Source organism: Varanus komodoensis, unplaced genomic scaffold (assembly GCF_004798865.1).
Source record: "Varanus komodoensis strain SLA01 unplaced genomic scaffold, ASM479886v1 scaffold12, whole genome shotgun sequence".
Taxonomy (NCBI): domain Eukaryota; kingdom Metazoa; phylum Chordata; class Lepidosauria; order Squamata; family Varanidae; genus Varanus; species Varanus komodoensis.
This window is the reverse complement of record NW_025335349.1, coordinates 11303498-11319449: the sequence shown is the minus strand read 5'-3', so window position 1 is coordinate 11319449 and position 15952 is coordinate 11303498. Positions and strand designations below refer to the sequence as shown.

The following is a 15952-nucleotide window of genomic DNA, read 5'->3' as shown; positions in this document are numbered from 1 at the left end:
CCTAATGAACTTTTTTTCTAAGCTGGAAAGGCTGCATAAGTGATGACTGGGTACTTTGTGCTCCAGAGCCACCTTCCCACTTTTTGGGCCTCCTGAGGGTATCCCAGGGGACAATGTGGAAGCATCAAGGTTCCTCACCCCAGCACTACCTGACACTGGGCTGGGCAGAGGAGGGCACCTTAAATAGCTGCAGGTGACTCACAAGTACTACCAATCTGGGGAGGGCCAGCAGAATATAGTTTGTGCATTCTACTGCTTTCTGCAGCAGCCACTCAATAACCATATCAGTAGTGAGCAACAGGAGCATCTTTTGCTGTGTCTCCTTCAGGGGGAGACCCAGCCGGACACACCTCATCCTGCCCCACCACAACTATGGGTCAATCATGGTGCTTAGCAAAAGGGGGTCCCCCATTGCTTGTGGGGGACAAGCCAATGTTCTCTGTATGCTGGCCCTCCAAGCACTTTATGGGGTTTGAGGAGGTGGCACATGGTGGCAGTGAAGCCAATGAAACCTGCTGAAAGTGCACCTTGGGTGGCATTCATAAGAGCCACTTGACAAGAGTGGCAACACTTTCTGCTCTTCTGGCCAAGCAGCTCTGTATGCTTCGTGGCTTCACCTGGGCTTGCTGTGTCATTTGGGTTCAGATGTCTCTGCAAACCCAAGTGTGGCTACAGTGCTCTACCTCATAGTGGGTGGATGTAAGCAAGGTGCAAGCAACATATGAAGCCAAGGAGGCTTTGAACTCACAATGGCTTAGCATGCAGTCCAAACTTCATCAGTTTTCACTTTCCTGGCAGAAATAAAAGCAGTCTCACAAGGTCCTCTATGTTTCACTTGGGCAACCGAATGCGTATGTGTACAATTCTCTGGCTGCTCACTTGACTTTGTGGGTTTTGCTTCTGAGGAATTATGCACAACTATGCACAAAGATCCGATAGCTGCGACATTAATGCACAGGTCCTTGGGAGTAAATCTAAAACTCTGAAAGGGCTGAAGAAGACATACAGAGCATTCACAAGTAAACAAGCTCCTGTATGGCTAGTTTTATATTCCTGGTATGTTAGAGCAACGTCTGCACAGTTTGACCGTGATGATGCGCGGGGGGCGGGGGGGAACTATCCTGAGCGTGTGCAGTTTTGCATTTTAAACTCATTGAAAGAGTTGCACCATTGCTAAGTCCCACTGAATTTAACGGGTCTTACATCTGCCTAAAGATTGCACCAGCAAGCACACGTCATCAGTGCCTAGACTTGTGCCGTTCCGCTGGGGAAAAGGCTCCCTAAAACTGAACTGGCCGCCAAGGCAACATGCATGAGGGGTCCGTCCGAAAACGCTCCAGCAGCGACCCAGCCCCGCTTTCCAGAGCGGCGACCCCTCCCCTCGACCCTCCCGCCTGAAGGGCCCACTGCGTGTCAGTCCCTTTTAACTCTTGGCAGAAGCCGGTGGCTCGGTCCCTGCCAGCCAATCGGCGCTCAGGATGCTCAGCTCCTCGCCCAATCGCGCGGCGTCTTGCTTCCGCGTGTCGGGCGCCTGTGCTTCTCCGCCCTCAGTTCCTCCTGCAGGGTTGCAGCCGTGGCGGCTTTGCTGGCTGTCTCAGCCTCCTGCGCTCCTCTTTCGCCGTTTGCTGCCCTGGCTTTGCTGAGAGCCCCCCGGAGCCACTGAGGATGAGCCTTCCCGTTCTCCGGCGCGCGTCCCTTTGCGACCATCTGAACCCATTCATCTAGCGACTGGTGAGGGTGGAGATACTTAAGGGGCGCCTTTGCTTCGGGGCGAGGGAGTGCAACAGAGACGGGGGCGGTCGGGCGGCCAGGCATGCATGCAGCGATCGGTACCGTTCCTTCCCATCCGTGCCCGACAGAGATTTTGTGCGTTTAATCAGCTCCATGGCAGAAACCCAACAGGTGCTGCTCTTGCTTGTATGAGTCGCCGAAGGCAAAGAGCTGCTTTGGTCAAATTTCTGTAGATCGCACAAACTTCATCAGGGAATGAAAGGGATAAACAGCAAATGATCGTTCCAGCAAATGAAGTTAGTACTAGCAACGATAGACCAAAGATTGGCTGTTTGAAAATCGAAATACCAAGACAAGAGGTTAGGATACACTAAGGGTGACCAAATAGTAGCTAGGCAAAGTATATTTGCTAGGAGTTCATTACCTAAAGTTCACAAGATTATTTTCCTAGATCATCTCTGTGTCAGTGGTTCCTCCTTAGGGTTTGCAAAATGAACACTGCTGTTGCCCAAGAGCTATTTGTCCAGAAGCAACATTCCATTGTGCTGTATAGCTGTGTTGCTTCCAGAATTAACTGGATGAGAACCCTTTTGCAGGAGGTTTTATCTCAGAAGGACAGTACTGAACACACCCTGGCCCTCGCAGGGCTATGCCGTGTAAGTCCTGGTGCCTTGACTCCACTTGCTTTGTTTGTGGAATAACTGTGTACACAGTAACACTGATGTTGCTTTGGTTGAATAGAATAGGGACATGCTGACCTACTACAGCGAACAGGAGGGCTTTTATAAGGATACTCTTGCCAGAGTAAGCAGAGGATAGCCACTAAATGACTACATAAACTGAATCTAGTTAGATTATGTGAGATAGTTAGAAGACTCTCCAAACCTGCTAATGACTTGTGACATCATTTCATTTTAAGGGAAATTTACTTGCAACAGTTAAAAGTACATTAGGGTACTTCGTAGGTACTGATGACATCTCAGTATTTTTTAAAGCAACTCTTGTCATGTTCTAGTAAAGAAGAATATGCATCTCTTGAGTGACCTGTTCTGCTAAATAGCTTAGCAGGTGACACCAGAGTAAAAGTCTTGTAAGTACATCAAGTGGAAGGCATCATATTGCCCTTCTGGCTGTGTGCTACCTCCTTTAACAAAGCCACCTGCATATACCAGTTGCTGAGGAGCTGGATGGGGAGATCTTGCACCTGACCTGCTTTGAGGGATCATGTGGGCAGCTGGTTTGCCACTGTTTGTACAGAGTGCAGGACTAGATGGACATTTGGTCTGATCCAGCATGGCTTTTCTTATGTTCTTATTACCTTTACTGCTGTCTCTTCTGGTAGCCTTGATACATTATACATTCTTGCTAAGAGTCTAACAATTTCATTTGGGGGATGGAAATTTTGAATTTTCTTTTGTCATGCTTGGAGAACTTAGCGTGAAGACGTGAAATAAGTGTGCTGTAGAATATAACATGGTAATCTGGGCACTCCTTTTCTTGCTACTTACGAAAATGTATTCAAATAAGGTTGTGTACAGTTTACAATTCAAAATTGTATGTGCAAATCTTGCTGTTTGCAAATAAAAATATATGAATTAGCTATGATTTACTGGTTCAAGATAGTCATATTTTATTTCACTAAAATGGTACTATTCATGCACAAAGATTGTGGTTTGCAGAAGTACAAAACATCTTTATTATGGAAGAAGATCTAAGAACAATGACCAAAGAGGATGTGTTATACTTAATAGTAGCAGAATGTTCCATTTTTGTAGTGGAACAGGAAGAGGCAAAAAAAAAAAAAAAAAAAAAAAAACCAAACTGGAAGGGGGAGGGGATGGAATGGAGTATAATGGGAAGAAACATGGCTGTCTGTAACTTCCACAGTATTTTATTGTAGGTCCTGTTTGTCTTTTGCTGCTCGCTGTTAAGATTGTGACCCAGCTTAGAAGCCAGTAGCATTTTTGACACATGGATCTAGTGTATATCTAAGATGCTCCTTACTTAGATGGGCATGCAGTTTAGCATGCAGATTAATGGAATGTCTCTTAATTTCCTACTACCTTCTTCCTTTAGATTCCTCCAGCTCTTAATGGTAACGTCCAACCAACTGAAACTCAGTTTTTGATTAAAAAGTGGATGCATGTGGTTGACACAAGCTTTCTGTATTGCTGTGGCAGCAAGGGCTGTCATGTTCTAAAACAAGGGTGGCCAGTTTCTGTCCCCATATGTTTTGGCCAAAGCCTCCAGTGGGCCCTCACCATTGTCTATGTTGGTTAGTGCTGAAAGCCAAAGGACGGATTGTTCACTCTTATTTTAAAAGGTTGCAATCTGCATTATCATTGTACCACTTTTGAGAACATTTCCTTAATGAGTTTAAGCAAGACTTCAGTTTAATAAAATATATTAAGTTGTTGCTGATGTTTTCTTAAAACTGAATCACAGTGTTTTGATCTGTTTTTATTTTTTAATTGTGTTTTTATTGAAATGTTAGTGTTGTTGACTGCTTTGAGTCTTTGCAGAAAAGGAAGATGAAAAATAATTAATAAATTTCTTTTAAAGATTGCTTTCTATGTTAAAGTGAAAACATGGGAAATATATATGACTTAAAGTTAATCATTGTACAGTGACACTATGCCAAGTACTGGGTTGGAGCCAAGCAAGTATGAATGGCATGAATTCACTCCTGAATGCTGTTCCACAAACTGGTGTGTAAGCATCAGTTGGAGGACAGTGACTGAGTATCAGGCTTGGCCACAGCATGTGTAATGTGTAGGAAAGATGGTGCACTTAGACATTTCATGCATTTTGGGGAGATAGAAGGGACCTATTGTTACTGACAATAAGCTGCAATGTAAATAGCTTACGATAGTGAAACAAGCCTTCTAAGCATAGCTGTTAGAACCTGCTTTGCAATGCGTTAGGCAGGGCTGTGGAACTTGTGATCTGCCAGATGTTTGGGCCGACATTTACCATCTTCTCTCACCATTTCCTGTGCTGAGTGGAGCTTATGTGAATGGTAGTCCAAAATATTTTGGAAGATTTTAAAGTTGACCACCTTTAGTGGAAGGGTTTCAAACTATAAAGAGTTAAAGTTATGGAATCCCTGAAAAATAGTGAACTCTATTGTGCAAGAGCTTGTGCCATCATAAAAATATTCATAAAAATATTGGATTTCAATTCACTTTTCTTGAACGGTGCCTTTTGCTGAATTGTAAATAGCTATTCTATAAACAAGACACTGTCTTTGAATCCAAGCTGTCAGCCTGGATTTAAAGAATTTCATGACTCATTTCTTAATGTGTGTGTGTGTGTTTGTGGTGGTGATGGAGCACTTTGGATGTGTGTTACGTGAAGAGTAGTTCTGCATGAAAAACTTAAAACTGAGGAGAATTTCAAAAGTAATTTGTTATATAGTGTGGGGGTGTACCACTCAAATGGGGGAAAATTGTTTACTGTTGAGGCATACTTAGAGTGGCCCTTTGGATTCCAGATATTTTTAATTGTGTGCTACCTTCTTGTTGCAGTAATATTATAAATACCAGGCTCCATTATAATCTCTAGAGTCTCATTTATAGTGTCCTTCCAGTTACCTGACTGATTCTTAGTTGTTATTTTATTAACCAAACAGCATAGACAATTTTCCTTTTATCCTTAGCATTTTTTTGGTTTCTCTATGTGGAACTTTTCTGAAGGTCAAGTTCTAGAAAAATCTTTAAGCAAGTGATCTTGGTTAGCATTCTTATACAGAGAGCAAACAAATTCTGAACATGAGCTGCATTTATTCGTGGGTCTGAAAACACTCTGGTGGCATATGCAGCTGATAGAGAATAAGTAACGCATGTTTCATTTGTCAGGTTAGAGCCAAATTAGATAAAGAGTTATTTAAAAAAAAGCTCCAAGCATAATTTTAAAATAAAGTTTCCACCACTGCTGCCTTTCACAAGAGCTGAGCAGGGCTGTCAAGTTACACGTGACCTTTTGCTTTTGAAGAAATTCCATAGCTTTGTTTTGGGACTTCTAATCACAATGGTAAAACAATTGCATACTCATAGATACATTTTGCAGAATGAGCTGCCTGATATAGTTACCTCCCAGAACTACTACAGTTTAAGCAATTGTTATTGTCATTATGTATTTCATTTCTATACCGCCCATAGCCAAAGCTCTGTTGGCACTTATTCATGTCTTAGCAGCTACAGTGGTGGTCTGTCTGGAGAAAGTAGAGTGAAGCTCTGTCTGGCTTTGCTTTGCTTGCCTTTTTAAACCCTCTTTAAATTCCTCTGTAACTTTTGCTGATGTAACTCAGCAGGAGCAATGAGTAGATAGAGTGTCACCCATGCTTATTCAAGTGCTTTGCTGTGGCCACTCCTGTTCAACCTCTTCATTCTCTAAGAGAGCTTTGTATAGAGCAAGGGAGTGAGGTGTCCCTGATTCCTGCCACCCAGTCCTGGGCTGCCGTGGACAGGGTGTCTTTGAATCACCCTTTTAAAATCACACAATTGGAAACAGTGGAGAGGCTGCAAAATTCTTGATGTGACATAATCCTCTGTGCCCATCATAAACAGATCTCTGTTTTTCCAGTGTCCCAAACAAAGCATTAATCTGGGCCTGTTTCATTCTCTGGGACTGTTTAGTGTTCAATAAACCTTTTGTCTCTTGGGTTACAAACCAAACAATTTGTCACAATTTGTTCTCTTTTAAACCTGTTTTGTCATAAAAGGAGCATTTCTTGCTTAACTACAATGTGAGCCATAGCAGTGGCATGTAGATCACAGGCTAAAAATGCCTTTATGACACTTAATTTTACATATTTTGGCATGTTATGGTTTATATCCAAACAAACAAACAAAAATTGTGACACCAGTTGCACTGTTTCCATTCTAACATACTAAAGAGCAATTGGAAAGTAATAATTGCAACACATAGAAGGCATCTGGCATTGTGCTGAGTTACAAAATGCACACTTTTGTACCTTTTGAGTATATTTGCTATTGATCCTGCTAAATCTTAACTACCAACAAATGTTAGAAGTTTTCAATTTGCTTTGTCTGTGATGGTTTCTAAAACATAGTCTGCTTGGATTGGCTCTTTTTAATAGTTGTGTTCCTGTTGAAACTGAAGTCACATAAGATTCACAGAAAAGAAACTGGCTTTATTAAGTAGGAACTAAATTTGCACATTGACATGAAATGCAGACATATCAGTCATGGTATAGCTAATTTATTTAGTTTAGGATTTAGATTGTATTATATTGTAAGCCATCCAGAGATGACAGTGAAGGATGGCCTATAAATGCCCTAATACATACATACATAAAATGTAACCATAAAATAACCTATTGCTCATTTCAATAAATCTACCTGGCAAACAGTGTAACATGTTTTGAGGCAACACTTGCATGTTAAACTTTCATACCATTGCGCAACTTGTGAAGTAACAGATAAGAGAGAACTGCTGACTCAAAGATGCTTCATGATGTCAGCAATTTACTTTTTTATGGCAAGGTCTTAAATAGTACTCTGACTAATGTTGTCTGGCCTCCTGTTTTGTTCCCTCTGTGCCCTCCACTGCCAGCTTCATAGGTTATGTAACTCGCGTTAACATTGGATTACTGTACTTGGCAATTACTAGCACATGGCATGTATGTTTATTGCCCTAACCTACCAGTCAAGAGGTATAGCTTTCAGAGGAGGTGTTTGATTACCGTTATTGAAATAGAAAAGGAAGAAAGTAAAGTTAAGCAATACTTGCCCATTTCCTGCTACAAGTATCTGCCCTGTAACTGATATTGAATATTAGTTTTAAATTATAATGTATGCTTGTCACACCATGGCAATTGATACTTCAAGTATCTGCTAGATTATGTTTCATAATTAGTATTGAATGTACAGGGTCCCCCAGCCTTTTTGGACCTGTGGAGACATTTGGGAATTTGAGATATTGCTGTGGTCATTACCACACTATGCCTTATTAGTGGATTTCAGGTTTGGCATCTACCTGTTATGCTTATGGTTGTGTTCAAACAAGCAAAAGCTTTTGTTTTATGTCTATTTCACACCTCAAGTTCTTTTTAATAAGAGATTGATTAATTTGACTAATTCTTGGCAGTGCAATACAAATAGTGCTTCTTTTAAACATATGTTGTATGAACATCCAGTATTCGCTTCTTTGTGGGAGAACATTATTAATTAGATACATTTTGTGCTGAGCATTGAATATATTCTTTAATAGTCACTGATGTACACAGTCTTTTATAATATTTATCTTCTTCATGGAAATTAACAAATGGAAATTGAAATGGATTCTATGCACTCCTTTGACAACTAAAAGGCTGGTATTACAAAAGTGAAAGGAGAAGCATGATTACCTGTTATAAGAGTCTTAAAATGCTTTTAATAGATGAACAGTAGCATATAGATGCCATCTTCAAACTGACACGTATTTGGATATTTGGTCCAGAAGTGTTGAAGCTTATGTATAATTGCTCAGAACTTGCATGCATTTCATACTGTATGCATCCCATGTAAGCATAATAAGAAAAGGAGGAATTAAACAAAACATGGGTCCATAGGCACCATGTTGCAGACATCTTTGTGGGTGCTGTGTTGGGGACCCCTTTTCAACAGCTAAATTTTTAAAATTTATAATGACATGTTTATACTGATATTGATAGTAAGTATTGGTAGGCTATGGATATTCATTTGTGCTAAATCTAATTAAGGCTTTGCGCTATCCGAAGCAAACTAACAATTCTTTTCTAGAGTATACACTCCTTCGCTTATGTAAAAAAAAAAAAAATACAATTATTACATCCTCATATGAAAATGGGTTATAATTATAGTTTATCCAAAAAACACATTCTCCATCAGGAGAATCATATTCTATGTCAATACATTCTTTATTTTTATATTTCTTCATGCATATGGTCTGTCTGCTTTATTGGATAATGGCGTTGGAGAAAAAGTTAAATATGCTTAAAATTACTAATATGATTACAATTTATTTATTTATTTAGGAGACTTCTGTGCCGCCCCATTCGCTGAAGCCTCGGGGCGGCTCACATCCATAAATAAACTTCCTTAAATTAATATAAATTAACAGTATAAACTAAGTCACCCTGGCCAAAGAATAAAATGAATAAATACTATTAACAATTAAAATGACATTTGAATAAAAAGGTCTTTGCCTGGCGCTGAAAAACAAATAACGACGGCGCCAGGCGGACCTCTCTGGGGAGTGCATTCCATAGATTGGGCGCCACCACAGAGAAAGCCCTCCTCTGAGTATTCACCCTCCTAATTTCCTTCATGGACGGTTCCCCGAGAAGGGCCTCTCCCGCAGCTATATTTACATAGCTGTTTAAATTTTGTTGATTTCAATGTTTTCTGAATTTGTACCTATCATATTGATATAGCTGTGTGTGTGTCCATCAGTAATTACTAGGGTAGCACAAACAAAAGTTTGAAGGATGAAGGCAATGGAGGGTAAAGAAGTTGACATGATGGGAAGAAACCAGGGGATGTCCATCCTTCTGCTCCAAGCACTGCTCAGACCCTCAGTTTTCTGTCTACATGTATCAACAACTAAGTGTCAGTATTCTGTGTGTGGTGTTATTGGCACAGAACATAAATATTCAGCTCCCACACAAGACGCATACTACTGTCTGTGTCCATGGAAGGTGAAAGCATCACATAATTGCTGAAATATTAATATTATACATATTTTCTCATCTAATCACTTTTCTCTTTCATCTTGCAGGTCTCCCTTGCAATTATGGATATCTAAAAGAGCTAGTCGGTGTGGAGGGGGAATCCCCCTCCCCACTCCTTTGGCTGCCTTCTGGATACCACAGTTTCCTGGACAATAATACAGTATTTTGTAGCGAGCAGAAATGAAGACTTAAACTCTAAATTTATATTGCTGAAAATATTTATTTTTTTACGTGCCAAGCCTTAACAGCACATTGATTCATATGGCAGCTGTCTGAAACTGAGTGAAAGACCTAGGCATCATGAACTTGTGAAGAGCAGGTGAATGCAGAGTGCCTTGGTGTGTTTTAGAGGGGCTTATTTTACATAGGAGAAGAATTTAGTCAAGAGTAAGATGAGTTCTCTGATGCCTGACTGTACCTCAAAGTGTCGATCACTGCAGCATGCTTTGGATATTATTTCTGTAGTGACCCGAGGAAGGGAAGGCCAGATCAAGGCCTTCCTCACTTCTCATTGCTATAATGCAGCAACAAGCAAGGATACCTTTGGCAGGAATGCCATTCATCTTGCCTCTTCCTGTGGTAAAAAAGGAGTTCTAGACTGGCTGGCAGAAACGGATGGAGTGGATTTGTTGGTGAAAGACAAGGAATCAGGATGGACAGCTTTGCACCGTGGCATCTTCTATGGCCATATAGATTGTGCATGGTCACTACTGAAGGTTGGTATTTTACCATTTATTTTAGTATTGCGATCATGTATTTGTCTGTGAAATATTTCATATGTTGCCTGAGTGCATGGACAGGTAGATGTGGAACCTGGCATTCTTTTAGGTAGCTGGTCCCTAGCTGTGTTGGGTTTAAAGGTTATTGAATATGCTTGACAACAGGCCAGGTAGCAGGGGTGCTCTTTAAGAATGTTTAGGTCCTCTTGTTCATTGCTGTATTTTGCACGAAGTACAGTTTCTAATCATTGTTTAGAGACAGTGGAATGTCCAGCATGTTACAGTTGCCAAATCTGGACATAAGATGAGTAAGGATAACTGTGGCTAGGCTGGTTCAGATGGTGCTGTGGCTGACATATTGGCCTCAGGAGTTGAAAGGAGCTCCATGCCTTCGACTGCACAGGCTGGAACAATGGGCAGCCTTAGACTGGCTTCATGGCCTTTTATTGCAGCCTTTCCTCACCATTTGGATTGGACTGCAGCTCATTGGTCACACTGGCTGAAGATGACGGGAGTTGAGGACTTCCGTTTCTGCAGGGAAATAGGTTGCGGAAGGCACTGCAGCCCTGTCCAGAACAGAACTTTCATTTCTATAATAGAACTTTCATTTCTATTATAAAGATGAAAGAGCTGAAAAATGATTTTATCTGTATGGGAGTATAAGGGGGCTAATAGACTAATGAAACAAGAAAAAGTTGTGTATACTTTGTTCTTTAAATCTTCTGTCTCTCTTCCCCCGCCTCTGGTTTTCAGCATGGTGTGAACTTATACATACAGGACAAAGAAGGCTTGTCTGCATTGGATCTAGTAATGAAAGACAGACCAGCCTATGTTGTATTCAAGAATACAGGTAGGTTATTATGTAAGATAATTGCTATGCTTACAGGTAAACAGTTAAATATTTAGATAACCTTTTTTAGAAAATGAATATAACATAAGCTGTACTGATTTTCAGCTATGTGTAGCTTATGATAAAGGCATGAAATGTGTTGTACATACTCCATTAAAACATTGGAAGGCAATTTGTGTAATTGATTAGCAGTTTACCAGAAAAACTGCTTACATTTGCCTCTGAGTTTCCACATGTGCATTTTTCGCCTGTTTGGGGAGGCAAGCGACACCTTAAAGCAACAGTGCTTGGCAGTACCAGTCTAAGGTCATTACTAATTGCAGCTGATCTGTTTGAAGGATGTCAGAGCAACCTGCATTGTGTGTGCAAGTGTGTATTAACTGGCAATACTGGAGCAGAGTGCAGGCCAGCTAAGTTTTTCTTCCAGCTGCGCTGCCTGTTTTGCCCAGATTTTGCCAGTGAGTGCATGATTGACTTGGCTATAGTGTAGTGGCTTCAGGCTAGTCTGAATGCTAGTTATACATTGAAGAGTTTTGTTGAATCATATCCCTTCATTAGGCCCTAGAGCAGTCTGGGATATCCTCCAGATGTTTTGGGTTTTATCTCCCATAAGGCCCAGTCAGTGGTTAGAAATTCCCAAAGGTGTGGGTCAGCCTTTTCTGAATATATAACCTGTCTCTCACAGTCTGCATGGATAGAAATACTTCTGAAGTAAGGTTGAATGATGTGGTACTCTAAAATTTAACATATATAATCTATATTTATTGTACCCTTTAAAAAACATAATTCATGTTGTATAGTTACTCAAAGTGCACGGAGTAATTAATAGCCATAAAATTTGTTATATTTGAAAATAAATTTTATCAATGGCTAAAGTCCTGCTCAGCTTGCTTGAAAGTGTATGTGTATGCATCTGTGCATGTTTGTTTCTTTGTTTGTTTATAGCTTTTCTATTCTGTACTTTCACCAGAGTCTCAGGAAACATATTGCATTGTGTGTGCATGTGTCTGTGTTGAGCTGGTACACAAACTATATTCAGTTGCTTAGTTCTCAGTGTTTTTTCATGCTGGTAAATTGATTCACTCAGTAGTTTTGTGGAATCTCTGAAGAACTATTTAAAAGAAAGCAGGAGTGTTGCTTAAATAAGGAATCGCATGCACATGTATATTATGAAACAAATGGTGTTATTTCATTTTAGATCCTACAGATGTCTACACTTGGGGAAACAACATAAATTTTACTTTGGGCCATGGTGGTCAACAGAGTAAACATCATCCTGAATTGGTGGATCTCTTTCCTAGGAATGGTGTTTATATTAAGCAGGTAATTCAGACATTATGAGAAGTATTATTAGTAAAAGTGTTCTCCTCTCAGAGTTCCCCTCTATAGACAACATGTATCAGGACCAGACTTTCCTCTGTGCTGCTTCCATAAGATCCTTGAATATAGGTTCTGGGTTTTAAGTGGACAAATTTATGAAGTAGATTGTCCAAGGTTCATAGTCAACCTTGTTCAAGGGTCATAGTCAGTCAGATTGATGTAGCTCCAGTTGACATGGTAACAGGGTAGATTGCCGTACATAAGTAAAAGGAGGAAGATTTTAAATATCTTCAGGAAGCAGCTCAAATGCTTTTTTGTACATAGAGCAGATCAGATATATTTACAAGTTGCAGAGACATAGTAGATAAGTATGGAACTGGTACAGTAGTCCTACTTGTTTTTCTGAATTTATATACAGAAAGAAAGAGGGTGGAACTGGGTCTTACTCAAGTAGAATGTTCCACTAACTAATCAAGATTTATCTGCATATGAAATAAACTGATTCACTCAAAATCTCACCTTCTTGCATTTTTAATTTGTGTATTGAGGGTACATAAGTGTGATTTTTATGTTTGCTGTGTGTGGAGGGGAGGGGGAATTATTTATTTATTTTTTCCCATTTTTATGCCACTACAATAGCCCATATCTTGGCTCTCAATGTGGCTCACAATATCTTTGGAAGTATATGAATTCTGGCAGCTGTTTTTAAATACCTATTTTTCTTATTTGGTACTTTCTTGTCATAAAATAGCTTTCTTATAAAAGATTTCAAATTACTATTATAGAGTCAGCCTAATATTGCACAATAGAAGTGATTTTAAGTATCCAGTTACTTTTCAGGAAAAATAGATATATTAAATCCCATTTCTCCTTTTCTTCTTTCTGTAGGTGGTACTCTGTAAATTTCACTCCGTGTTTCTTTCCCAGAAAGGACAGGTTTATACCTGTGGACATGGACAAGGGGGACGATTGGGTCATGGTGATGAACAGACTTGCTTGGTATTTTGAAAGCTTGTATCTTAAACTGTGAAAAGAAAACTGGTTTTCAGATGTAGTCTCTGGCCAACTGGGCTTTAAAACAAAAACACACCTGTCCGTCAATGCTTCAAAAGCTTCTTTAGACATAGTATCATTAGAAGTTTCTAGATCAGTGCAGGGAGACGTTGCTTTTAACAAGATTTAAAAATATAAATTGCCTGTGTGTGTATTCTCACACACAGTTTGGCATCACTAAAAAAACCAGCTTTCTGATCGACTGTCCCTTTAATTATGTCATCATTATTCCAAATTGAAAGTTTAGGTGTGCAGGCATAAAGTAATGTTACAACATCTAAGGAATGTCACACATTCAACTCTCCTAATGCCATTATTAAGATTGTGTTAGTACTATGAGGCTTCACTTCTAACTAGTTTCAAATCTTAGTTAGAAGTGACCTGGTTAATGTTAACCTTAGCTAAGGTTCAGAGCTCCTTCATGGATCACTGCCTTGTCATGGCAAAGGGACTTGTGTAGCTCAATGAAGCTATGAGCTATGCCATTCAGGGCCACCCAAGACAGGTCATAGCAGAGAGCTCTGACAAAACGTGATCCACTGGAGAAGGAAATGGCAACCCACTCCAGTATCTTTGCCATGAAAACCCCATGGACAGTACCAAAAGGCAAAAAGATATGATGCCAGAAGATGAGCCCCTCAGGTCGGAAGGTGTCCAATACGCTACTGGGGAAGAGCGGAGGGCTAGTACTAGTAGCGCCAGAAGGAATGAAGTGACTGGGTCAAAGCCAAAAGGACACTCAGTTGCGGATCTATCTGGTGGTGAAGGGAAAGTCCGATGCTGCAAAGAACTATACTCCATAGGAACCTGGAATGTAAGATCCATGAATCAAGGCAAGCTGGATGTGGTCAAACAAGAGATGACAAGACTGAACATCGACATCTTAGGAATCAGTGAACTAAAATGGACAGGAATGGGTGAATTTAATTCAGATGACCATCAGGTACACTACCGCGGGCAAGAATCCCTCAGAAGAAATGGAGTAGCCTTCATAGTGAATAAAAGAGTAGGAAAAGCAGTACTGGGATACAATCTCCAAAATGACAGAATGATCTCAATTTGAATCCAAGGCAAACCATTCAACATCACAATAATCCAAGTCTGTGCCACAACCACTGATGCTGAAGAGGCTGAAGTTGACTGGTTCTATGAAGGCCTACAACACCTTCTAGAAATAACACCAAGAAATGATGTCCGTATCATCATGGGGGATTGGAATGCTAAAGTAGGAAGCCAAAAGATAACTGGAATAACAGGCAAGTTTGGCCTTTGAGTACAAAATGAAGTAGGGCACAGGCTGGTAGAATATTGTCAAGAGAATATGATGGTTATAGCAAACACTCTTTTCCAACAACCCAAGAGACAACTCTACACATGGACATCACCAGATGGTCAACACAGAAATCAGATTGACTGTGTGCTCTACAACCAAAGATGGAAAAGCTCTATACAGTCAGTAAAAACAAGACCAGGAGCTGGCTGTGGCTCAGATCATGAGCTTCTTGTTGCAAAATTTAGACTTGAATTGAAGAAAGTAGGGAAAAGCACTAGTCCACTCAAGTATGACCTAAATCATATTCCTGATGAATATACAGTAGAGGTGACAAATAGATTTAAGGAATTAGATCTGATAGACAGAGTGCCTGAACTATGGACTTATGTTCACAACATTGTACAAGAGGTAGCAACTAAAATCATCCCTAAGAAAAAGAAATGTAAGGAAGCAAAATGGCTGTCTGAGGAAGCTTTACAAATAGCTGAGGAAAGAAGGGAAGCAAAAGGCAAGGGAGAAAGAGAACGATACACCCAGTGGAATGCAGAATTCCAGAGAATAGCTAGAAGTGATAAGAATACCTTCTTAAATGAACAGTGCAAAGAAATAGAAGAAAACAATAGAATAGGGAGGACCAGAGATCTCTTCAAGAAAATTGGAGATATGAAGGGAACATTTCATGCAAAGATGGGCATGATAAAGGACCAAAATGGCAGGGACCTAAGAGAGACTGAAGAGATTAAGAAGAGGTGGGAAGATTACACAGAAGAACTATACAAGAAAGAGCTTAACGTCCCTGATAACCACGATGGGGTGGTCACTGACCTCGAGCCAGACATCGCGGAATGTGAAGTCAAATGGGTCTTAGGAAGTCTGAGCAGCAACAAAGCTAGTGGAGGTGACAGTATTCCAGCTGAGCTGTTCAAAATCCTAAAAGACAATGCAGTAAAAGTGCTACACTCAATTTGGAAAACTCGACAGTGGCCTCAAGATCGGAAAAGGTCAGTTTACATTCCAATTCCAAAGAAGGGCAATGCCAAAGAATGTTCATACTACCACACCATTGCACTCATTTCACATGCTAGCAAAGTTATGCTCAAAATCCTAGAAGCTAGGCTTCAGCATTATGTGGACCGAGAACTACCAGAAGTACAGGTAGGATTTCGAAGAGGGAGAGGAACTAGAGATCAAATTGCCAACATACGCTCATGGAGAAAGCTAGGGAGTTCCAGAAAAACATCTGCTTCATTGACTATGCTAAAGCCTTTGATTGTGTGGATCACAACCAATTG

The 15952-nt window shown here is 40.3% G+C and overlaps 1 protein-coding gene across 1 annotated transcript in view; it reads left to right on the top strand.

The window, feature by feature from the left end:
* Window positions 1-1566: 1566 nt before the first annotated feature.
* IBTK (inhibitor of Bruton tyrosine kinase) overlaps window positions 1567-15952 on the top strand; it is a 45322-nt gene continuing 30936 nt past the window's right edge. Inside the window, exons 1-5 of the mRNA XM_044421453.1 lie at window positions 1567-1731; window positions 9493-10161; window positions 10918-11014; window positions 12213-12337; window positions 13223-13333. Of these exons, the coding sequence (XP_044277388.1) occupies window positions 9838-10161; window positions 10918-11014; window positions 12213-12337; window positions 13223-13333 (657 nt within the window). The 5' untranslated portion in view covers window positions 1567-1731; window positions 9493-9837. The remainder of the gene's footprint in view (window positions 1732-9492; window positions 10162-10917; window positions 11015-12212; window positions 12338-13222; window positions 13334-15952) is intronic.